Source organism: Mastacembelus armatus, chromosome 14 (genome assembly GCF_900324485.2).
Source record: "Mastacembelus armatus chromosome 14, fMasArm1.2, whole genome shotgun sequence".
Taxonomy (NCBI): Eukaryota; Metazoa; Chordata; class Actinopteri; order Synbranchiformes; family Mastacembelidae; genus Mastacembelus; species Mastacembelus armatus.
The window spans coordinates 7,334,144-7,360,743 of NC_046646.1; the positions used below are offsets into that span (position 1 = coordinate 7,334,144).

The window sequence follows — 26,600 nt, forward strand, 5'->3', positions numbered from 1 at the left end:
ATTTCTGGTTTATCCCGTACATTGAAGCTAGTCATTTTTTTATGGTGATCTGTATATTTTTTTTTTTTTTTTTTTTTTTTTTAAGCACCGCTGAAACAAATGTCAGTGATTGACCGGGCTGTTCAACTGGAAGGTGAGCTCAGTGAAGTCAACTTTTTAAAACGTTTTTCTTTTGAGCCTTACCAACATGTGGAAAAAGAACCAGGAAAGACTCTTGGTACTATGTACCACTAATGTTTTCTGACATGTATGTGTAATTAATCTATAATATATTTAAATTGTGTTTGATTTAAATACATATATTATGAAATGTCATGGTCTGGCCTGTCTTTTTTTTTTTTTTTTTTACCCCCCCTCCTGATATTTTTTAGCTGAGGTGCTGGAGTATAGTGGTTTCAATCCACTGTGGTTATTTTGATACAGAAAAATGTTTATAGGCAGAATAGTTTATGATTATTTTCAGAATTATTGTAGTTAATATGGCCAAAGTGACGAGCCCAGTGCCCACAGCTTCAGGGTTTGACCAGGCGGGGGCGTCCTTGAGTGTTTTACTGTGTTATGTTAGATGTTAGGGTAAAATGCAGAAAATATTTGACTCAGTAAATTTTTATCTCACATCTATATTTTATACAATAAAGTTACTCTGGCTTCTCTTCTACCAGCTTTACAGGAACAAACACAACATTATATTATATTGATCAACTCTTAAGAGCTGAAATATCACCTTTAGTACAGTCTAAATCATTTTCATTTATCTGCTGTATGTAATTGTAGGTGTCAGGGTTGTAGTATTAGAGACAGCAGAGGGTAGATGTTACATTGTGTGAAGTTTTGCTGTGTAACTAATTGACGTCTCCGCTTTCCCACGGTGAGCTCACCTGATCCTCGAGACAGCCTGAGAGTTCCCGCCCTGAGCTCTCATTGGCTGAGAGGTTAATCAGAGCTGTACCTGATCAATAGTTATAAAATCCACTTTTCACGGTGCGAAGGTGTCGTGACAGGAGGAGAGTAACATTAAATGTTTAACAGCTACTTGTTAATGATGTGTTTTGTCGTCTCTGTAAAAGTCAGGTCCATTCACGTGAAGTGCGTTAACAAAGTTACTGTCAAGTTTACAGAGACCGTGCGAAACACCGGAAGACTGCGCCTTTGCCTTCACAATAAAAGTTATAACCAGCCTTAGGCTTAGAAACTTGTTTTTACTGGTTATTTTTATCTACAAGTCCAAACGCAACTATTGACATTTACAACAGATGCAACCCCATATTCTTAAAGATGAAGTGTTAATATCACCAATGTTGTGTTTTTGTATCCACAAAAACAACCCTGTCTACCTGGATAATGTTATGATAAAATGTTATGATAATGTATCCAACCATTTAACTCATCTTAACGCACTGATACTATAGACTGGTCATGTAGTGTATTCATGCACCATACTAAATAATTTCATCTAATCTACGGAGAATGCAAACATTCATTTTGGAAACAAGTTCATTTTGCTTTTTTAAACTTGACGAGTCAGGTTTTATTTAAATAGATCTGAAAACATGGTTAAATTCTCACATGGCGGTATTGTTTTACTGTTTGGGTTTTGGTGTAACCCACATCTTCCACTTTCCCACACCCCACATACTGCACAGAATAACTACGATGACTGTTCTATTGTGAGGTTGTCGTATACACAGAGCACCAGCTTCACCGAAGGTTTAATTTTGAAAATCACATCCGGATGTCCTCATTCTCACCTCAGTGGGGTCGACTTGGTCCAGCCGCACTCTCTGAAATGCCCAGTGCGCTGCTGTTGGTGTCTGAGTGCAGAGAGGAGCAGAGAGGAGCAGAGAGGAGCAGCGGCCCCGGGTCATGCCTCTGAACCACACCGCCCCTCCACCTGCACTGGTATGACTGCTGCGCCTCCAGTTTTGGGTGTGACAAACATCTTGTCTGTCAGGTTTGGGCTTTTCTCCCCCAACCCGCCCCCCGCGCCGATGACCTGACTTTACTGTACCCTCACCCTCTTTCTTTCTGATGTGTTTTGGACGTTTTCTCAGTGCTGTGTCTTTCCAGACCAGATGCCCGGGACGCACACGTACAGGGCAGCCGCTGCGGATGTCAAGTGATTTATTTGCTGGTGTAGTGCGGGTCGGGGGCTGAAGTTGAAGTCTTGCTCTTGAAGGCGTGAGCTCCAAATGCATTCGCTCCTGGGCCGGGAGAAGAAAGAAGAAGAAGCCGGGTTTGGGATCGATCTGGGTCTGTCTGCGGGCTTTCTGCCCCAAGCTGCCACCATGTTCAGCTGTGTGGGCTGCTTCTGGGTGCTCCTCTCCTCCGCTCTGGTCGCCGTCTGCAGTTTCAGCTTCATCTCTCCTGCCTGGATTGTTAAGGACCAGATGAGGAACAACCACCAGCACCACAACAACAAGGACTCGGTGAGCTTCGGCTTGCTGTGGCACTGCTCGGAGTCTCTGGATCACATGTACCGATGCTACACCTTTGGAGGACTGGGCAAATTTGCAGAGATCCCCTCCAGCTCCTGGCAGGTAGCTCACCAGACACACACACACACACACACACACACACACACACACACACACACACACACACACACTGTCATGTCTGTCTGTGGGCGGTGAGAGCATGTGGGGCATCACAGGATCCAGGACTGAATGGGCTGGGCAGTATCTTTAAACAGCCAAAATGAAGAAGTCTGAGCAATAAACCCAGGGCAGTCACACCCCATTCAAGAGATACACACTGGATGTGAGAGATTTACTCTGTGTCACATACAATACAGCATTTAGCTTTCAAATCTGACCTTAAAACAGTCCAAATGACTTGGTATACTCTACATTTCAGCATATCCACTCATCCAGAAGCTTTTATTCCATGTATAGCATCTGCGCAACTTTTGGAAGTGCTGGTGGCAGCTGACAAAAGCTGGAGTGACTGACTTCAGGGGTCACTGACACTACATGATGCAGCTGTATGGCCACAGACGCCGCACGTGTCATTGTCAACTGAATGACCTTACTCGTGCTGTGGCTCTGGTTGACTGTTTTCATTTTCCTTTTTATCAATGATGCAGTGTATTGTCAGTCATGAAGACGTGACGTGGTGAAGGCATAACATGATCAGTCACCAGACGTGATCTGGGGGGCGTTTCCTACAGGGCAGCATCTGCAGCACAGCATGGCAGACATACATCAAAGCTGTGAAAGTGGCACAGTTTGGCTCACAGATCTGGGCTCCCTGCTAACAGCAATTTCCATTTTCTATCTTTCCATCAAAAGGAACCTAGTCATCAGGTTTGGACTGAGGGTGAACTTCATCACAGCAGCCCTGGTAGGCCTAATGGATCTGCAAGGAAAGTTTGGAAATGACTGCGTTGTTACAGATTGTTGCTCTGACTGTGGTAAATATAGTTTGTGAGCTTGTAAGCAAAACAACTGGTGTTTATAATCTTTAAAAAGCCTGCTATAGAATATGAGCTGCCTCTGGAGTTATGGTTTATGTATGAAAGAGAATTAGCATTTGAAAGACAGATATTAATAAGTGGCTGCTTCTGTGATTATTTGCCAGTATCTGCAAAGAGGGAAGAATGCAGTGTCTGGGTTTCTCTTCACAGGGAAGCACAGGTGTTGAAACCTGACAGATGGAGTAAACAGAACAGATTTGGGGATCTCTACATGTGTGTTTCATCTCATGTATATTCAGACGTGAACTAGTGAGTGCCCTTTACTGAACACAAGTGTGGTAGTTTAAGGCTGATTGAGCTAAACCAGGAGTCATTTTGCCAGTTAGCCAGTTGTCAGTGAGTTAATTTGTGGGTCTTTCTCCCAGTTATTAGCTCAGTGAGTGTGAGGCTGATGGAGCTGTTTTCCTGTGCAGTGCTGCGCATGTTATTACGGTGGTGAACCCGAGCACGCGATCCTGCTCCCAGAGCCATTAATAAAGGTGAAGGGGCCATTAAGTTTTCATCAGAGCCACTTTATTATAACCACTCCTCACTGGTGCAGGCATCGTTTTGCTGATGCGTTCTGTTTTTTATCAACAGACCTGCACACAGAAAAACAGACCTGCACAGTACATATGTGAGTATGAGCTTAAGCAACAATTTTCTACATGGAGGGTTGTGAGTACACGTGTGTACGTGTGTGCAGCCGTTAGTGTTTGGAGTAGAAGCTGTGCTCTAGCTGTATATTGAACTCTGCGGTCTCTTCCACTCACTGTGAGGTAGTGTGAGCTGAGCTGAGCTGATGCTGTGTGAGGAAGGACAGGAGGATAGGAGGAGGATAGGAGGAGGAGGAGGAAGAAGAGGAAGAAGAAGAGGCTCCCTGAGAGGCTGGCCTACTTGTGCTGTAGTTTCTATGGGTTTTTTTTTGTTGTCACTACATGTTGTGAAAAGCTTTTGCTTGGACTGCACTGCCTTCCAGTACTGCTGGCGCTCTGGAGCTTGGTGCTGTGGGCCATCGCCAGGCTGGCAGGGCCTCAGTTTAGCCACAGACACAGACAGAAACCCATGTGAGATGTTAAAGAGGGTGGCGAACAATCATGGGCCTATGCCATGTTCCTGTCACGTAGGACGAGTGGCTGAGAAGGGAAGGTCGCCCATGTTTACGCCACAAAAGCCTTTACATTGTGTCATTTGTTCCTATTAGACTGCTAAATGACAGCTTTTATGCATCTCTGTCCATTTTAAAATTAAACAATGGTGGAAAGTACATTTACCCAAATAATTTACATAAATACAGTCTTGACGTGCTTGTAATTCCATGTTATGTTTTATTCTTTATGCTGTAGTACATTTTAGAGGCAGATATTATACTACACATTTTGGAGTATTTATTTTTAGCTAGCTACTAAGTACACATCTGCATGTACAGTCAAGACTGTAAGTATTAGGATAGTTACACATGTTTTGCTTCAGCACATTCAATATGAAATAAAATAATGACTATTACACTTAAGGGAAAGGTCTACACAGTTTTTACATCAACATTGAATGAACGGCATGGGAGACATAGCCATTTGAACAAATAGTGCCCAAAATGCAAGGGTTCAGAGTATTTGGACATTTGGCTGCTGAATGTTTATTGTGCAGCTGTGTGTTGTTTCACTGTTACCTCACACACAAAAGAGCTCACACGTGGCTCACAGGTGACTGAGTGTTGTCTATCAGCATGAGGAGTAAAGAGGCTGCAATAGCAGTAAATAAGTTCAGAAGGCTGAAAAATAAGCAAATAAATACGAGATATCAGCGAAGGTCTGTTGGGTTCATTCTGAAAAAGCAGGTACACAGTGGGAAACTAGAAAATAATAAAGAACCTGATGGACTCAGAAGGATTAATCTTGCAGAAAACCATCTGGTTTAAAAAAAAAACTCCTGTATGACTGCACAGCAAGTCAAGAATGCCCTCGAAGATTCAATGATCAAAACAAAACTTCATGAGAGGAACCTCATAGGATTCAGCCCAAGGCACAGACCTCAAAAACACAAAGGCCCAGTTTCAGCTCACAAAGACACAAAAAGAAAACTGCAGAGATGTGGAAGAGAGTTCTGTCAACTGATGAAACAAAGATCAACCTTGATAAAAATGATAGCACACTGGAATTCATTGATGATATGTGTGACTGCTGAGAGAAACAGCAGGATGAATGTCAAGGATTGCAAGAGCTTTCTGTTCACTCAGATTCAGCCAAACACTGAAGTGTCATTGGACAATATTTAATCATTGAGCAGGACAATCATCTGAAACAAACGGCCAATGCAGCCAAAGACCTCTCAGGGTGAAGAGGTGAAATATCCTTGACTGGGCGGGTCAGCCACCTGATCCGACTGTGACCGAGCTGAGGACCAGACTAAAGGCAAAGACAGTCCACAACAAAAAGAGCTGAAGGTGGCTGCAGTGAACACTTCACCAGGGGATGATACAACGTGCCTGATGTCTGTGGGTAGAAGACTTCAGGCAGCCAGTGCTGCAAAGAACCTTCCACAAAATATCAAATAAGATGATTGTTTGACTTCATGTGAATCTGTCCAGTTATTTTTCACCCCCTACACTCTGTGTGTTTGAAGGGCTATATGTCCTGTGCAGTTCTTCCTATGCTGAAGTAAACCTTCTTCGGGTATCTTGAATGTCCCCTTCTTTTACGTGGCGGTTTCCACATAAATTATTCCTTGTATTGATTATGTTTGTTTCTGCGTCAGAACAGCTGTAGAGTGATAATAATGTGAAAACATTTGTTTGTGTACACATGAGTACACATGCATGTGTGTGCAAAAGCCGGTTGAAGTGTGAGAAGTTGCCAGGTTGGACGTGTTCATGGAGGAGGTGTGCTGTGAGCTGCTGCTAGGTAAAGTGTGAAGGAGAGGGAAGGCACCTGCCAGAAAACATTTTCACCTTAACTTGTTAACAGCTTATGTGCTTCCAGCTGCTTCACAGCTCTAAACACTGGCACTGGATTAGCTTGGCCTCTGCAGTATCCAGCCAACAGCTCAGATACAGACAGGTGGCGTGTATGTGTGCACACAGGAGGTGGTGTATCTGGGTGCTCTTGGAATGCACTCTATGTGTTTTGCCGTCACTGTAGTGGTACATGTGTGTTCGGGCTTCTCGTACAGTACATGCCCAGTGAATGTCAAGGTCGTGCTGTAGGCTAAATGAGTCATGGCCATCGTCCAGGAATGCTGTTTGGAAAATGTATGACTTGGTGTACATCTTTTGTGTGTCTGTACAGAAAATGGCAGTCCGTCAAGGCGGAGATTCTGGGCGGTGAAAAAATGGGATGTGATTGTCTTCCATTGAAATCCTCTGACACATGAGACAAAACAATCAGCCCATGTTGTCTTTGCCACATGCCAAGAAGATGAATTGTAGACTTTACTGGAGATGTTTTACTAAGTCTAATTTCCAGCTACCTATGAAGAACACTTACTGGTGCATAAACTCTGCTAGATGCCCCAAATGTCATTTCACCACTCACTGAGCCAGAACTAGTTTTACGTAGATAGATAACTCATTTAATGAAATCCTTTCATGATTCCTTTGTTTGTCTCTGCCTTAGCTTACGCTGTGAAAAAAAGGTTAATAGGAAAACGTTCGTCATAGTCCCCGTTAGGATTTTATTTTATATAAAAATCGATTACAATAATAATGACATGCTTTTCTTTGTATTAACGCAGTCAAACTTTTTTGGGGAGAGCAGGGTTTTTTTTCCTCATCTTTTCAAATTTCCTGTGTACTTATATCAAAAAACACTTCTGTCTCTGTGTCAGGCCTTTATTAACCTGCACATTGTGATACAGTTACAATGATATAGTTTATATCAGTGTACACAGTAACGATTTCTGCCATATCATTTTTTTCATAACATATTTTTTAATAGTATAATTTCAGTCCAGGAAGAAACATCAGTTCCAGCGGGATCAATGATGAGAATGTGGCATTATTAAGTATTTTTCTTTAACCAGGAAAGACAAGCAGAGCATGATGGTATGTGTTCAGAGGAAAGCAGGTCCAGGCAGGGTTTGACCGGGCTGTGTGTTCCCTAATAACAGAATGATGGACAAGGTCTGGTCTTTATCTGTCTGAACAACGGGAGAGACAAATGGTGGGTCTGCTCTGTGAGTCGACCTCCACTGCAGGGGCCAGAAGGTCCAATGGCGCGCGCACACATTTTCCTGAGGGACTCAATATATTCCCTGCCACTTTCTGACAAATACAGCAGCTCAACAGACTTGCAGAGGGCTGTGAAATCTCCACTGAACAGAAAGCCGTCATTTTGTCCTTGATGCAGGCTTGAGCCGCTCCTTAGATTTACTGTGGCAGTAAAGCTGCTCTCTCCCCTCCCTGCCTCTCACAGCTTCTCTCCTTTAATGCTAATGGTGAACCTCTGTGGTGAAAGCCATTTGTATGGAAGTGTCTCGGACTGTTATAAATGATGTTATGGGGTCTAATGCACATGATGTATTCCTGCTTCTCCTGTGGGGGCACCACTGCCCAGCGTGCGTGAGAGACAAAAGGCAGACTTGTTTGGCTGCTTTTTCCTGCCGACCTCATTCTTCTTAGAGCTTCACTACACTGCTTTCCACAGACGCACATTTACCACACACAAGTATTTTTTTACAGCTCACAAAGTGATGTGGCACACCCTTACACCCATGTATTCCATTTTTTCGCATGCACAGAGTGAGATGAGAAGAGGTAGGGTGACACGCATACACACACACACACACATACACACACACACAATATCCTTCCATCATCAGAGTGGGATCAGAAGTGACACTGATGTGATGTACGGTGGCTGTCCATGTCAGCACTGATGCAGTAAGTGGTGGTTCGGGGGAGGGAAGGCTGAGGGACGTTGTGGAGCGGAGAGGAAGAGTAGAAGTAAACCCGGTGAGTTATTTCAATAAAAGCCCTGCTGATACCCTCTGAAAAAGCCCCACCTATAAGAGATCGCATATGCTAAAACAAGTTAATCCACTCAAACTCAGCGCCAGAGCGAACTGCCCCCACCCACAGCACAAAGCAGCCATCATCCACTTTCACACTCACAGTAATAAATGGAACAGAGTTTCCTTTCAGCTGGTATCATAACAGGAAATCCACCTGTAATGATGCTGAGCCCACCTCAGCCTATTTCCCCACTCTGGTTCCCCATGACCTTTAGCCCAGCATCTTGTTCACTGCACACTGCAACCAGAGAGAAAGGAAACAAAGAAAAGAGCGAAGTGTATGGAAAGGGGAGGTCAGGAGTTGTGTTTTACTACCATCTCTTCCACTGAGCTGTTTTGCAGGTGGCTGGTTTGGAGCAGAGCTACACATCTTTTTTTTTTTTTTGCTGCTGGTGGTTTGCTGCCCAAAAAAAAGCCTACAGCTGCTGCCCAGGTATAAATTTGCAGTATTTTGTATTTGGTTCATCTTGAGTAATTCCATGTACATAAATAGACTAACTGCAAAAAACACAAGAGCAGGAGCAGCAAAGTGCTGGAACAGGAAAGATGGATAGATGTTTAGTGCTTTGACAGCTAGTGTTGCATGAAATGTGTTGTGCTGGCTTATTATCATACAGCGCATATTTACTTCAAGGCCACTGTCTGCTGAGAAAATTAATGGTAGGCAGTGTTTATACAGAGGTGCATTTTACAGTGATAGATTTGGGAATGAATGAACCATTTGGATGGCATCCCAATTCTCGTTTTTAGTCCTTCACAAGCAACAATTTGTCTTGTTTCAGCTAAAACCCCTTCCAAACTCCCCCTGTGTTTATAGTCATATAAGGCAATTTGATAACAGTCCATTGGGATGGGTTAGAAGTATGTGCTATGCTGATATGTTAGGCTGGTATTTAGTGTTAATTTGTTTATTGCAGCATAGGTGCAAATGACTCATTCTTAATATACCTGCAATCCATTGTTAAAAGCACAGCATGAGTTTTCAAGCTGATTTTCTTTAATTTAGGCAGCTGGTTTCAGTCAGGACATTATTTGCATACAGCGACATGATACCTGTTGTGAAATTAAATTCACATTAGTGAGAAATCAGTCTCTTTACTGATATTAATTATTTTTGATTGAGTTATATTATTATGTGGAAGTATAGTTGCAAACAGGGACTTTTATCAAAGCTCTCCATGCTGCTGCCTTCAAGCATGCTGTGACATCTCAGTTGGCTGCTGATCAGAAGACGGTTTTAATCCATAAAACAACCAAATTCACTCAGTCCATCTCTGCACATCCATTTGGTAGTTTTTGCATGACAACATATAGTTTCTGATAAATGTCTATTCTTATGCTTTACAGTTCTGCAGGGACTGTGAGATTTGATGCACTTGTCTGAATCTGAGCACACAGAAAGCTCCTGTAAACCTCTGCATTCATCCTGTTGCTTCCATTAGCAGCAAAATCATCCATAAATGCCAGTGGCCCAGATCCTCTGGCAACCACACATGTCCGGGCTGTGTTAGAACCAGCACCACGTCTGACTGATGACCTGTTCTTTTGATTTCGATGTAGACCTCCTGAAATTAAAGTTGACACTCAGCACTTAAAATGCTCTGTTATTTATTTTGAATTGAAGGTGCTGAAGTACAGCGTCTGGAGAACAATAATGTTCCAGACACATTTTAAAGCTGTGTAGAAAAAAAGTCCCATTTTGAAGTCATCAGATTCTAATCTGGAAAACTCAGTTACACAGGGAGGAAAAATGGGACCCAGAAAGACGTTTGGTTGGCTGCCTGGCTGCTGCAAAGCTCGCTGTAGAGAGCAACTGTGGCTTGTGATTTAAAAACATATTACAGTGACTTGGCGGTTGCTTCTGTCGAAAGCAGCACCTTTTTTTTTTTTTTTTTTTTTTTTTTTTTTTTACCTGCACACATTGGGATTATTATGGCAGTCATCATCTTGCTCAAGGACGCTTTGACATGTGGAGGTGGAGACTGACCTTACAATAATGGCTGAGCCGCTCTACCACCTGAGCAGCAGTCGCCCACTAAATGTTTTAAAGGTTTTTCCACGATTCAAAAATAGAATACTCAGAGAAGAAAAAACTACATATTAATATTTTAGGTCTTAACTACTTCTCTGCCTCCAGCCAGGATCTGCTCTATACCTCATGGCAAATTAAATCCTCTGCGTGGGTAGGTTTTGTCCCTGCTTTGCAGTTGTAAGACTTTGGAGAGCGTGCGTCGGACGCTGTAGAGGGAGTGTGTCGACTGGCGCAGCAGGGGTCAAGAGGTCACTGCTGCAGACAGGGGCGGAATGGAAAGTGCAAAGGAACAGCTGTCCAGATGATGGATAGAACAGGTGGCAAGTGAGAGATGAGGAGGAGGAGAGAGGAGGGGGGAACATGTTGATCTGCATTTTATACCCATCTAGATGAAATAGAGAGGAAATCAGTTGGACTGAAGAGGAGAAGGATTTATGGTCTCATCAGCTTTGACGGATGAACATTACCTGCGGTGTGTGATCATTTTCTGCTCCTTTTTATATCTTGATATTTGATATTCACAAAGCAGTGGGTGCACCAAAACACTGACTGTGTTGATGTGCACCTTCAAAAATACTGATGGTCAAAAATATGATATAATGCACCAGCAGTCAGGGGATGTTTATTCAGATACTGGCTGAATTCCCAGTAGCAGCACATGCATTGACAGCATGAGTGTTTATCTCTCTTATGAATTATACTTTTTGCTTTGGTGATATTTAAGAGTCTCTGATCAGCAGTTCCCAGGTAGACACAGTGAGCTGGACTGACTGATATGGGGGGGGGGGCAGTGTTTCCTCCACTGACGTACTGCTGAGTCAGCGGGCTCTGGGAGGCTGTCGTCCATTTGTTAAGCGACCTGTCACTTCCATTGCCTACACTGTGGATCCTGCGGGTAGTTTATGTATTGATTTAACAGGGTGCCTTTCTCCATTTTTTAACATAAATGATGGCTCACTTGGCTTGATGCACAGAAGCTGGTTGTAGCCATGTAAACCAGTCTCCATCGACAGTCGAAGCACAAAGGTCACAGAACAACATTTTAATATGTTCAATCCACGTCTGCTTCACTTCTTTGAGCTGACATTCTGTAAAGGAAATGATGCTAGTGAACATTTTTAGTGGTTTGATGAACTCAACTGTATTTTTTTTTTTTTTCTTGTTGTCTTGATTTAGTGTTACCACTCCACTTTTTCTCTACTGTTGCAAGGCCTGCAACATTAGAACATAAAGCTCCTGGGATCCAGCCAAGCTTCCAAACATAACATGTCTGCCGAATCCCAAAGTGAGTTGTGCAGCTTCAGAGAAGAAAATCCACAAGTCCCAGTGTGTAGATGTTTTTTTGGTGTTACATAAAAGGAAATGTCACTGAATTTCAGCTTTTCCATATCTTACTGTTATAAGCTCTCAGGCAATTTAGAAATGTCAGATATTAGAAAAATAGCCACTGGTTGGGACATAAATTGCCAGTGTTTCTGTTTAGCTTTAGGGAAGTACAACATCTAATGAGATTATCTGATCTTTCTGTAGTTTTCTATCCCTTATGCTTTTAAAAATGGACAACAGTAGGTATTACTATAACTGAATGCTGTTCTTTTCATTATTACATCACACTTTATTTTCTGCTAAAACAAGCTGAGGAGGTAAAAATATTCCTCACTAAAAATCTAATTTCCTCCTCTGCAAAGTGAAGAATTGCTGCTGCTGTGCTAGTGCACAGCTCTACAGAGCGGAAAGACAAGATGAGAGCATGCAGCAGGATATGGGTAAAGGCAGATGTACAACAAAGTAATTTAGTAAGTCAATTTCTGCATCAGTGTAATATCAGATAAAGATCTGGATTTCTAATTTTAAGACTTTGTGTTTATAAATGCAGAAGTGTGTGTCATTTGGTAATTATTTAAAAAAAAAAAGTAGCTTCCAGTTGATCAGTTCAGATCCACATTATTCCTGTAAAACTCCTTTCTAAACCACAGGAGCAGGTTGGTTACTTTGCAAATGAAATCTCCAGAGTTATGTAATGAGTTCTCATTAAAGAAAACACATTTAATGGTTAAACACAAGCTGAGCTCACTTGACAGTCATCAGTGAAAACTGAGCTTAATTAGTTACCTGCTGTGTAATGATACTGTCATCATGTAAGATGGAGCAGATCAGCAACATGGTTTTGTCCAGTTACGTCATTCTCACCCTGATCCCCAACAGACCAGACTCTGTGCTCCTTAATATGCAACAGCTGGTCTTTCTACCATGACGATGATGCTATATTGCAGACTGATGCAACTCTGATCAAAACCTGGTAACACACTTTATTTTTTAGCCCTGTGGGAATCAACTTCTTTATTAGTGAGAAAAAAAAAACTAAGAAGGTTTACTACTAAAGAACTTTGAACATCACTGTATATGTACGTGTCCATTTTTGGGGATGGGGAGTTTGCTAACATCTGTTACATGGATCAGTCTGACTTACTGCTGAAATGAAGCAGAGTGGTGGAGGCAGAGATAGTAGCATTTCCAGTTGCTACAGTACAGTATGCATGAATTATGAAATGTGCACTTGGGACCAGCAGTAGTGCAGATCATGCATAAATGCAAGAGCAAGCTGGGTTGTGTGAGTTTTTGTGTGTGTGAGAGATTGACTGAAGCCCACATGTTCAGCTTCCAACTTTCCTATTACAGGTGCAGGAGGCTGAACATCCTATATACGTTAGAATTTGTACCACAATCAAACTGATGTTTTTAAACTGGGAGTCGGTCTGTAATTGAAAGCAAAACAAATTTTCCAGATCCATATATATGACATTTCAATTACCTCCTTTTCTGCAAACTCACAAATCTGGTGCAAACTGGATTGTTATTGGCAAAAGATTATCTTCTCTACAAAACACAGACTAAATCACTTTCACACTATTTTCTAAATAAATATTTCTCAGGATATTAATCTTTCCCTTTTTTACACTCTAATGCTGTGTGATGGTTTTCTGGCAACATGGCAGCAGCACTGTTGTTTTAATGTAGCTGAATTTATCTAGACTGTGATGTCTAGCCTGAAAACATTATATTATTAGGATAAAATTTAAAAACAGACTTACAATAACGAGTCAATGTAAATGAAATGCAGTGTAAATGAAGGACAACAATGCAATACTGCTGTCCTTTTGGAAAGCTTTGGAGAGCCAGATGTGTCACATTTTAATAAGAGATGTAGCCTGGTCCCAGTATCAAGGCTGCTATAAATGGTATATAAGGCGTAAATTTAAAAGAGACAGCCAGGCTAGCTGTTTACATCCATATTGCTAAGCTAAGCTAACTGGATGTTCATTTCAATTCATTTTATTTGTAATCACAATACAATCCTCTCAAGGCACTTTACATAGAAAACCAACAAGTGGAGAGGAAAAACCTGCTTTAACAAAAGACACCTCCAGCAGAACTGGACTCAGATTGGGTGGCCATCTGCCTCGACCGGTTGGGGTGAGTGGATAAAAAGTTCCCATTCATCCATTATCTATATTGCTCTTTAGGGTCACAGGGATCTGCTGGAGCCTATCCCAGCTCTCTCTCAGGTGAAAGGCAGGGGTACACCCTGGACAGGTCACCAGTCCATCACAGGGCCACATAGAGACAAACAACCTCACACACTCACACTCACTCCTATGGGCAATTTAGAGTCACCAATCAACCTGACATACATGTTTTTGGACTGTGGGAGGAAACCAGAGTACCTGGAGAAAACCCACACAAGCACAGGGAGAACATGCAGACTCCACACAGAAAGGTCCCTGATGGGTTTTGAGCCAGGAACCTTCTTGCTGTGAGCGCTGCCCTAAAATATTCACATTAGATACTTATTTGTCAAAATTATTTTCCAAAATGTATTCTTTTAATTGCAGGCATATTTTTCAGAAAATTTGGTCTTAGTGGGTGTGCATGATTAAAATTACATTGTAATGACTACACTGACAGCTCTCTTTCTTTGTTTATTCTCATATAAAATCATGACTATATAATTTTGAATTATATAATAGCATATTAAAGCAGGCCTATAAAATCTTATATATAAGAATGGTGCTGGAATTTGTGAAATTGCAAATTTGCGTTCGGTTTACAGCACAGATTCTAAAGTTTACAGAAAAAGATAAATGTGGAGTTTTCATGCTTCTCACATTTTTTTTCTTAGTTGTGACAGTAAGTCTGTGGATGCGGTTTATTGGTAAGACTTGACTCATTATGCATTGTGTTTACCTGCAAATAGGGCTAAGTGAGACACCTACAAACGCAGCCTTACTGTAGTGCGATTATACCAGCGTGCCGGAGTACAGTATTTCTCTTTCACTTTGAAAAGGCAGAGGGCTCCTCCCTCCCTCACACTCACAGCTTCTCCCTCAGATCTCCCTCTCCCTCTTCTGCAGTGCTCTAGTTTTTGATGTAAAAAAGATCAACTGTAATTCTGAACCGGGCCTCTTTGCACATTAATTAAGCTCTGCTGTTTGTTGGGATGCCAAACTTACATTCGTTCTAATGAGCGAATCTGCTGATTAACAGTTACCACCTCTCCCACTTCATTACAAATTTTAACATTATGCTTTTCAGCCATTTTTATTAGCATTTGGTTTCAAAGCCAAGAAACAAAACAAGACAAATTCAATAGCTGGTATCTTTTGAAGAGACTCACATGGGGAAGAGTGGAGGAGGAGAGGTCGGATACAAAAGTATCACTTGCACTATAATTCAATTACACTATCTATTGAAAGAGAAGAGAAAGGAGAAACTTTGCCTGGGGTTCCTCTTTTGACTACCCATCAGCCCCCACCACCAGCAGCCTATTATACAGGCTGAATAAAAACCTCTGGCATGCTTCTGAGGATGTCATCATTAAACCAGCTTGTGAGGCATCCTGTACATTTTATTTCAGTTATTTGAGCTTTCTATCTGATCTTATCCATTTTTGTGATCTACTATGAACAAGGGGGAGTGATGGAGAGAAGCACTGTACGCCCCTTCATCCCTTTCCCTCGCCCCCAGGACATCAGCATCCTGTTAATCAAGAGCAGAGAAAAATAAAGAGAAGCAGGATAAAAGACTTTTGTGTAGCTGGTTGCTATTTGGATGCATTGCCCCAAGGTAGAATCGGACTCAGATCTGAGGCTGTAGCTTGGAGGATACAGAAGCTCTGCAAATGCTTGGCTTTGGTCAGGTTTAGCTATGAATATCAGCTCTGGATAAGCCTCCTGCTCTAATCTCTGCACTGTGGGAGAACAGTAGGAACTGGCCATTTACTGCTGCAGTGTGTGTGTGTGTGTGTGTGTGTGGGCAGGTGGTGCTCAGCAATGCCAACCGGGCTCCTACAATTATCGATTACAGCATAAAGAAAACCCTTTAAGGCCTCATCATCATTATCGTCGTCGTCATCATCATCATCATCATCAGTAATTCATGGAGGGAGGTTACCTGTCACTTTCAGTTTTTCTAGCTTTTGATTTTCAGTGTTTATTTTGATATGGATCAGTGGAACTGCAGGACCACAGTGCTTTATGTTGTTTTAAAAGGAAGGTGTTTCTCTCAGAACAATGTGCCTAAAATAGAAGCTTTTGTCTGTGTCCTATAGCCCTCCATAACTGTCTCCTCTATATGAGTCATTGTTGGTGCTGCTCTACCTGAGGGTTTCATAAAGATGATTCTCCTTTGGGACGATACTAGCGTGCATCTATTTCCCATTCCTGCACCGCAGCTGATGTGAAACTAGAGCTCTGGTTTATGTATTCTTCCAGCAGTTCTGGGACCACAGTCTCACTGAAGTTTTTTGGCAGGTTTGCAGGTACCTCAGGCAGTTTATATTTATCCAGTGTCTATTCATAGTATGAAATAAATCTTATTCTAAATGTCTGTTTGAAATGGAGAATATGATAGAACATAATGGATTTTACTGTGCAGAAAGCTTTTGTAATTTCTCTGAGGAGTAATCATTGGTCTCATTTTCCCTTTTGTTGGTCTGGAAACATTTAGGCTGCAATTTTACCTTTAAACACCACCAGTAAACAGCCCTGTAATGTTTCTGCATGCCCTTCACATCACAGTTACTGTGCCTGCACAGTTCGTTTAAAAGCAGATAAGATATGAAAGAAACTTTAATGAGCTCTATGGGGAAACTGCATTGTTGCAACAGCAGAATCTATGTTGAAAATCATAAAAGAAGACCCGATACAGACAGAAATAGCAACAAACAGAGAGTAGACTTCAGAACCTGCAGAATAATGACAAATGGCTAATCAGTAAACCTACATTAGTGCCTGATCCCTAACAAGTTAACAGTAAAGGGTAACAGTAAAACAGTTACACAGTCTGCACATACATTTCTGATTAAGGGCATTTGCACAGTGACCAGCTATAATCAACTCACAGTTGACTGAATCACAGGGCTAATTTCCATAGGAGACATTGCAGTGGCTGCTATAAGTGAAAACACAGTGAGTTATTCATAGCAACAGGTCATGGTGTAGCTTTGGCTCATTGATCAAGTATAGGTTGAGTTTATTTATCACCCTGGAGCCCTGAAGTGAGAGTGAAGTCCCTCTGGTCTCCAGGTGGTGCAGCAGGTGGCAGTTAGCAGCCTGGCAGGGAGGGAGCTGTCTGCAGATCTGGACAAACTGGAATCAGGATAGTTACTCTGGAGTGCCGTGAGCATGGCTGGATTAACCTGCTAAATTTGTTGAGCCCCTACTGACACAAACTATATAATACATCTTTGTACACCTGAAACCAACCAGTAATCCTATGCTGGAGTAATACTTCCTGGCTCTGGGTTTTCTGTGTGTCAGTTACTTTGGAGCAGTATTATTAAACACAGTTTTGAAAATACATTTTAAAAGCTAGATTCTGACAGCACCTCCGTGCAAAACCAGCAGCTGTATTCACAGAAGATCACAAAGGGGAAAATCCCTGTAAAACACAAGATATGAATGCACAAATCATATTAAAATAAATTAAAATAGAATGGAAAGATTTTATTTAAGATGTTTAGATCTTTTTTAACTGTCATACAAAGTAAAGTACTGGCTTGTCTAGCATCCTTTTCATCCTTTGATCGGTATATTCCATTGGATGGGGACAGTCCTTTTTTCCAAATTACTGACAGGAGTTTATCAGTTTTGGCTGACATACCCTGTATTTCTGAGTTTCTCCTAAAGTGGACTGTTAGGAGCTAATTCAAGGGTGTTTTTTGAGTACAGCTTAACAGCCTTAAGATTAGGTAATGAAGGGCCCCCCATAGTTTATGTCGTACTTCAGAGGTGCAAATTAATGTGCAGTTAATCAAATTATGTACAAGCAGTTCATATGGGGTGAATGTAGTGTCTCGGGGCAGTTTGTATTCCACAATAGGTTGTGTAGACAGAGCCTGGAAGGATGTTCATACACAATGCAGTTTCTGTTTCAGATCCAAACACAACAAAGCTGTGAGTGGTTGGTAAATACACTCTACCCGAGCGCAGTTGGAGAAAGACTAGAAATGACAGGTTGCGATGGTGTCAACGGTTCCTCTGGTTACTCTCAACCAACTTCCTGAACTGTGATCCAAATCAAACAGCCCTGAATGCTGCATATATTACACGCCTCAGAAAGTACATTACAAAGGTGTGCACGTTTCACGAGTGCGATGTGTTTCCTGCATGAGCATTCCTGCTCTTTCATTCAGCTGTCACAGCTGTGCATGTGAACACAGCAACCTTGTCTGTACAAGAGATTCTCAATTTGTTTTCATTTGACAAGACACCAGAGAACACCACATTAAGGCACCGCGCTGCATCAAAGGAGCATCCTGGAAGAAACTGTATGTCTGATGACAGTAAGGGATTTTCTCATGCTACTGTGACCTGGCTCTTATGGGGCACATATTTAGAGACTTACACTTAAGCAATAAAAGAAATGTCACAATCCATGACCCAAACAGAATGGAAGTTTGTGTTAGAGGTTATTTCAAGACAATGGTAAAAATATTTACACTATGTCCCTCTGCAGGACGTGTACCGTCTGTGTGGCATTTGGCAGAACAAGCATCAGGGATAAAGTAGCATGAGGCTAAAGCAGCTGCAGTACATGAGCCCATATGGTGAGATTAATGTAGAAATTTGACTTTGTTAGACTTCTAAAATGTTCTGCAATGTTCTGATCCCAAAGAGCACAGATTTTTGATCATTTCTGATCATTACTAATTAATAATAATTAAAGAAGCTACACAATGATATTAAAAAGCTACTTACCTTACCTTGACACCATGAAATTAAGGAAAATGACATGTGAGGGTTTTCCTACTAGACTAAAAGTATTTTAAGAAAGGCACTAACTGGTGACTGTCATCACTGCTCACAGCATGAGTCCCTCTGGGATTGAGGGATTTCACACTGTGTCACAACCTTATATCCTTACGAGTTGCAGTAATAGGAATTTGTCCCTGAATATACATGTGTTTGTATGCTAACGCTGAGTGCCTCTGTATGTGCGTCCCTGTGTGCGTTTGAGAGTGAACAGCTAGCGTTCCCATGTCCTCCTAAGTGCTCCTGAATGTCACATCCTATCTGCAGCCTGTCCCCAAGGCACAAATGGACACTCCATCCACTTGTCAGGTGATTAATCTCCGCTACTCTAGCTCCGTCATCTCCTCTCTATCTCGTATTCACTCTGTACACGCAGCTTCAGAAGACCGTCTCTCACACACACACACACACACACACACACACACACACACACACACACACACACACATACACGTACTTGCCCGCTTATCCTTACGACACTCTCTCTCCTGGTCTCCTCCCAGTGAAGATCAATGAGAAAGACGGATGTGTTATTCAGCACATTCATATGAATATAGGGATTGAAGTGGGGGCGATACAGAAGGATCCCTATCATTTCTCTGAAAGGTGATGACATTACGAGTGAGGAAGAGCACAGGAGGAAGGAAATAGTTTACAGGCAAATTTCAGCTGATTCTGTATGTGTGTGAGGTGGATGGAGCAGGAACACCTCTGGTGGCTCAGAGAGATGTTCTGGGGAGCTGTATTATGGTGCTAATGGGCTTCAAGTAGCAGAACATGTCAAGGCTGGCGCTTCAGTTTGACCGCTGGGCTCTCATGCTGCCGAATGCTGATTAGTGATGGCAGGGCTGAGGCAAGCAAATAGAAGATGAGACAGTGTTGTGTGCATATGGGAGACCTGTCCACATTTACAATGTAGACTAAAACAATTTCACACACACACACACTCTTACACACATTTAGCAATGCGACAAACTCGTCACGTCTGGTTATCGGTGGATCTGCAATGCTCTCACTTCACCTCTTGTCCTCCATAAAGGCGAGGCATTGGATTGTAAAGTGGTGGGGTTATTTCTGTCAAGGGCCGGTGATGAGCATTAACTGTCTCCTCTCCCTGGTACTTCTGAAGAGCAGAAACTCTCAATTTTTCACAGCCCTGCATTGAAATATTCAGCCATTCTGTCCAGGCTTGGAAAGGCAAAGTGCATTTAATGAGACATTCCTTGCCATCTCCAATGTGTGACTCCCAAATGAGGAGACAGGGAAATTTCACTGGTCCGTACAGTGTAATCTCTGACTTCCTTAATATAATTGGAAGTAAAAAAGTCACCTTCAGACTGTGCCTTTCTTACTCAAAGCAGCTGGTCCTGAGTCAGGTAGTCCTACAGTTTTAACAGCACTTGTGTTGCTTACCTTGCTAGCATTGTGGGATTAAATGGTGTTATATAGTTATTTGTCTGTATCAATTATGGTGGCGCTGTAAAAGAGGTGTCTCTGTGCTTCAGCATACCTTAAACCACAATATCCTGAGACGATTACCTCCTAATTTGAGTTCTCAAACTGCATCAAAGTGAAAGGCAAAGAGATTAAGTCAAGTCTGACTGCCTCATTTTGTCTCCTGCTTAAAAAAAAAAACAACAAACATATTTTTCTCTTCACAATTTTCCACTATTTCAGCACACCCCGCTTTCTCTCTGACTCCAGCTGTTGCAGTGGCTCAACCAGTTATTCACACATAATTACAATCTATTTAGAATGATCACTGAAAGGACCAGTGCTGTTAGCGGCTCATTTTCTACTAAATTAACTTGTGCTCCAAGCAGCACAAACACTGTTGAAGACAAAGAAAGAAGTTTTTCTGTTTATAAGTAAAACTGCTGCCGATTATGAGTTTGTTTTATCTGAACACACACACTCACACACACACACACACAGACAGACGTAATGCTGGGAGTTGATTGATTAGGACACCATTAATGGAAATGTTGGTTGTTTTCTGTAGCTGAGTAGCAATGGCCTTTGTACGCCTCTTGGGCTGTGTTTAAATGGCACACAGAAAATGTCATGTGGATAAATCTATTACTGTTGGAGATAATTAAGTGCCTGGAAAATGGACAGAATATACAAAACCTATTAGATTTAAAGCTTACATATGGAAATATTTAAATTTACAGCCATTTGCAAAAATGTAGTTTTCACTTTCTAGTCGCTAATCATCATTGAACTTGTCTAAGCTGATGTGTCTTGTAAGAGGTCTTTTATTGTTTTATCACACTGAACATGGCTGTGTTGTCCCTGTCTAACACCTCACTGCAATATGACACATGATGTACCTTTAATGTGTCAAAGTGAATTGAGAAGATCAGGGTGGGAGGTAGGCGGCACACTGGGAGCCCAGAAGGCACGCCAAGATCAAGCGGTCGAGAGAAAGCAGACATTACTGTGCATACATGAATATTGTTCTAGTGAGTGAGGAAGGAGAACAAAGACCACTAAAGTTAATGGCTTTTCTGTATCTCGAAGTGCATTTCTCCAGCTTCTGTGTCTTTTTGTAATTGTTTAAAACATTTTTAAAAAAGTAGCTCTGACAGGAGGAGAAATAAGAGGACTTATGAACAGCATGTTTATTTCATTGTTAGGTCTCTGTTATGGTATGTTGAAGTGGCTATAATCTATATTTTATGTTAACAATGGATCACTGTGAAGGGTGACTCATATTGAAAATCTACATACCAAAATATGCAGTTTTTTTTCATAATTTACTCATCCCTGGTGAATATATTGGTACATTAGCAGCTAAAGGGCTTGTTATTTTGATGGAGACCAAAAACAGAGCTAAAAGAGAGTGGATTTTTAGAGTTAAGTTCATCAAGTGACCCAAAAGACACTACACCATGGATGTATTAGGAACTAAACTCTGAGCCGAGCACGTTGCATGGCACCTCTGTTGTCTGTGAGTGTGTGAATGGCAGATTAAAAGGCAAAACTGTAAAGCACTTGGTCCATTTAAGTGCAATCCATTTATCATTTAACATTTTCGCCATGTGAAGTAAAATAAAATGATGATATGAGTGTTGTGATCAGTTTGTTTCTTCCGCCCCCATGACGCTCAAGTCTCAGTTTGTCATGGAGAGAATGGCCAATATCTAGTAGTTAGCACTAAAAACACATGGACACATTACAAAGTTTTTTAAAATTAATTTATACTGAGGTTCACCACCACTCAGCACAGCTTTATTAGTTACTAGCTCAGCAGCCATCAAAAATGTGACCAGACACTGTACAGCTAAAGGACTGTGAAACATTCACTGTGGTGAATAATAATGACCTCTAAATCATAAATTAAGTCAAATTAAACCTATAACCTTTCTCAAAATGGCTAGCAATAAAATCACTTTGCTGAAAGAGTTGATCCTATTCTGCACATGCTCATTCCTTGCTTAAATGTTATGGCCAAAGTGCCCTTGTGCAATTGACATAATTCTCCGCAGTTACCAAAGAGCTGATCTGTAACCTAGATGTAAATGTGCGTATATGGAATGGTTATATATGTGGGTGAAGAAGACCACACATGTTCAGCAAACCTGGACAAATAAAGGTCAAAAGAATAATCATCATCATTGCCACCAACATAAGGGCACTTCAGTATTTCCCTGCTCTGCTCTGCTTTTCTGCCAAACACCCAGAACAAGCTAATTAAATTTTCTGTCAGGCATGGAAATCACTCTGCTTTCATCCTCCCTTCATTCACGTCAGTCACATCAGGGACATGCATAATGACACGTGTTTTAGGGCTGTAATTCCCTTGTGCATGTTAGACATTTCTCTCTGATTGCCCCTGCCTGCATACTAATCATTAATGTGGCACTGTTTTCTAACTGTGTCCAAGAAGGACACATTTTAAATTAGTCAAGGAGGATGTGTGGCAGAGTTATTGAAGCTGAAGAGTCAGAATGAGAGGCTGCACAGATTAGACAACACAAAGGCACACAGGTTGTGGGAAACGCATCACAAGCAGTGGTCTGTTTTGCATTTTTCTGACCTTGAAATTTACTTTGCCTGTCTGTGTGTTATTCCGGTGCCAAACACGGACTGGATGGAGTACAGGTGGGAGGAGAGGTGCAAACAGGTGGGAGACTCATTCAAATGAGGCAGCATGAAACCAGTTTTTGGTATTTGGGTGCACTGAGAATAGACGTCTCAGAATCACATTTCTTTTGCAATGTCACTTTGAGGCCAATCTGGCAATTTTGATGAAGAGAGCGAACTTTGAGTGAATATGTAGCACTGGCAAAAAAGTGTAAAGTAACTTCCTCACAGCTGGAGAATTACATATTCTGAATGTTGTACAAATTTACCAGTATGGTTAAATGGATGCAGTCATAGCACAACAGGAAAAATATGAATGAACGCTTGCAGCATGTGTGTGTGAATAATCGCGGATGTAATCAATAGGGACAGTCGCTGTTGTTTGGCTGTGGAGAGCTGTTTTCCAGCTGAGAGAGCCATTAACCTGTGAGGAGGATCGACTGTGAGATTACATGGTCTGACCTGAACAGAGAACAAACATTTGACTTTTGGGTTTTCAAATATTGCAATGAATCATGAATCTTTACATTCAGAAGAACTACTGCAAGGAAAACATGCAATTTACATGTGTTTATGTTCTTTTGCTTTTTTTTTTTTTGTATGTATGTGCAACTGAATGGGTGCTATTCAGGTTTGTGTTTGGTCTCCTTTCAGTGAAACTAAAATGGAATTGCTCTGTGTGTGTATTTGTGTTCTTCAGACCAGCGCAGTGCTGTGCTCAGGAGGCTGCGCTCTGCTGGCTGTCAGCTCTCTGTTGGCCATCATCACCATCTTCCTGCCCAGTGGAGGATGTGAGAGGAGGATCTGCACCCTGGCTGGATACATGCAGATGGCTGCAGGTTGGTACACATAGCTGACACCCTTCTCGCAAACAGCTAATATGTTGAATATTTCTAATTTCTAAAGTTCTGCAGCAGTGCACAGTCTTTTGCACTCTCCATGTGCCTCTTAACTGTAAGACATTCTTCACTTTCCTGCCTTTCACCATTAGAGCCACTCTCAACAACCGCTGATTGCTCTGCCTATTACCAGACCTATAAAAAGGAGCTGACTTTGTTGCCCATCAGTCAAAAAAAAAACACAAAAACAAAAGAAACAACTCGAGGATAGCTGCTGCTAGGCAACCAGAGCCTGCATGGCACTTGTAGGGGTGAACCAGTGAAGGGAAGGCGAGGATAGATTTAGAGCCTGCTGTAAAAAGACAATTACGCCTCCTTAACACAGGTCATTGGTTCAGGGCTACATGTGACTTATCAGGCTGCCGCTTTCACTCAAACAGAGAAGTAGTCTCGTAAACAAAGCGTGGTCTTGTCAGCACTTGGGCTTTAAAAACCCATAATACACCACGGCTCATGTCACTGCTCAGTACCGGCCTTCACACTCTTGCTTTGTGCGCTGGAGCATTTTAATGGCAGTTGGTACAGATGTGAAGCATTTTTCTGTTGTTATATGCCAGGTTAGGGTTCATGTCTGCTTTAGTCACAGCAACATATATTTTTTTTACCTTCCCATTTCCCACTATATTACCACTGTGTTCCTACTACGTATTTTCACTGCTAAAGGTAATATGACATAATCCTGCGTGTAGAGCTGTCAAAGGGCAGCTTAAGCACACGGCTCTTTAACAAATCCCTAATTTAACAAGATGAAAATATGATTTTTAAAAGCCGATAAGCAAATGTTAGCATGGTAACACACCAAACTAAAATGGTGACTGTGCTAAACAGCAGGGAAAAGGTTAGTGGTCACTGTGATTGTGTTCGCCTGCTGATGTCAGCTCAGTCAGATCAGTACGGCTTCGTGGTTTTGTTGTTTCTGCCTGAATCTCTTCCAGCACTTCTTCTGCCATTTTACTATAGTAAGTATCAAGTCACTTCATTCGCCTGTTTTATTGTTCAGGTCATCTAAGCCACAAACATTCAATTGTTTTTTTATTATTTTTTTTTTTATCCTTTCTTACTTGTTTAGTGTCAGTAGCAATTACGTAGTCTCTATCACTGAGCATATTGAGTAGCTAATTTAAATCCCTGCATGTGGCATTTAACTAAGTGTAATTAGAGACCGAATTCATTGTGCAGGTCAAATCTTTATTGACAAAGCTGGAACTTTCACCGGGCATGGTTAACGATGTGCTTAAAGTGGCACTTACTGCTTACAGCTTGACTCTTATACTTCTCTGTCTGACTTCAGAATCAAATCAGTGTGGCTTTGGGAAGATGAGAAGGCGTCTGTGGCAAAGCAAGAGTACTGAGCCTCCTGTGTGTGCGCTTCACTGTGTGAAATCCTGTTGTGTGCGTGTCTTTCATGGCGACAGGCTTTGCTAAATAACAATGTGAAATGAAGAGCCAGGCCTTTGTTCCGTTTCCAGGTCGACTCTTGTCTAGATAGACGGAGAGCCCACAAAGCCCAGAGGAGGGCAGATCAGAGGAGTGTTTGTTTTCCCAGAATTGCAAGTTTGTACGTGTGTGTGTGTTGAGAGAGTGCTTTCAAAGAGGGCTGATAAACTGAAACAAGCAGATTAAGAACAATGGTTTTCTTTGTGGTCTGCATATTATCTGTATCGTGTTTAAAGGTGTGTGTTTTCTAGCAGATTGGGTGAAATGAACTGCTGACGAGAAGCTGCTTGTCTCTTTTCCCCTTTTCAGGCAGAAGTGACTCCTGGTTTGATGCCTATTTTTTCTACGGTATCTTGGAAAGACAAGGGAGACAAATGAATGGCACAGGTTTATGGGGTAGACAGTTTATTTGCACTGAACACTCTGAACTCAAAACTTCAGTCTTGCAATTCTGGTGACAGTAGATCTACAAACACGTTCTATATAACATCATATATAACGCCGCTTAAGATAAGATAATATAAGAAATACCTTTATTTGTCCCACATTTACATTGTCACAGCAGCAAGTATGGCAAAAGATAAAAAAAAAAAATAATGAGAGCACAATAGAAAAAAAACAACAGCATATTTACAATAAAAATATATTAAAAATGAAAAAAAAAATATATATATATACACAGTTAAAAAACAGCTAATGTTGCACTCTGGTATGTTGTATTTATAAGTTTTTGCAGGATTAAACATCCAGTAAGATTTTGCAACAGAATTTTCTGCTTCAACTAATTTGTGTTGTTGTTTTTTAACTGAAGAATCTATGTACTGTATGTGTCGATGTAAAAAAAGCATCTCATACTTTATTGAAAACCCCCAGCAGTTTCCAGATCACACTTGTGCAAGTTGGATACTAGGCCAGTATTGGCTTAGAAATTTGTTAGATGACACAATCACACACTGATAAGAAACAAGAGGGACAGTTCACATTTTACAATGAAAATGTCACCAGATGAAATGAGATTTGTTGGGTAGTCAGCTCAGTACAGCAGTACAACTGCCCTGGTTGTGTGTTTATGTTATGTAGATACAATATGTATGTACTGTACGTTGCAAATTTTGCTCACACAAACTCTCTATGACGCTTGAGGATTTTGACTCTTTCCACTATTCCTGTTCAGCCATAATTAAGGGAGCTAGTGGCTGCCAATGACTTCATGACTGAGCTGTTTCCTCAGACATCCCTGACAGACTGACAATCATTATCTTTCTCTCTAAAGCATGCATTCACACAGTATGTACACATACAGTGTACACATACAGTACAAACACACGCACACAGTTGAGGGCTGGGCTTTTTCCAGGTAAAACTGCTCAGCT

The 26,600-nt window shown here is 41.5% G+C and overlaps 1 protein-coding gene across 1 annotated transcript in view; it reads left to right on the forward strand.

The window, feature by feature from the left end:
- The first annotated feature begins 1,762 nt into the window (after positions 1 to 1,762).
- The window catches only part of lhfpl7 (LHFPL tetraspan subfamily member 7), an 88,657-nt gene continuing 63,819 nt past the window's right edge, over positions 1,763 to 26,600 (forward strand). Inside the window, exons 1-3 of the mRNA XM_026327552.1 lie at positions 1,763 to 1,899; positions 2,068 to 2,537; positions 23,592 to 23,730. Of these exons, the coding sequence (XP_026183337.1) occupies positions 2,190 to 2,537; positions 23,592 to 23,730 (487 nt within the window). The 5' untranslated portion in view covers positions 1,763 to 1,899; positions 2,068 to 2,189. The remainder of the gene's footprint in view (positions 1,900 to 2,067; positions 2,538 to 23,591; positions 23,731 to 26,600) is intronic.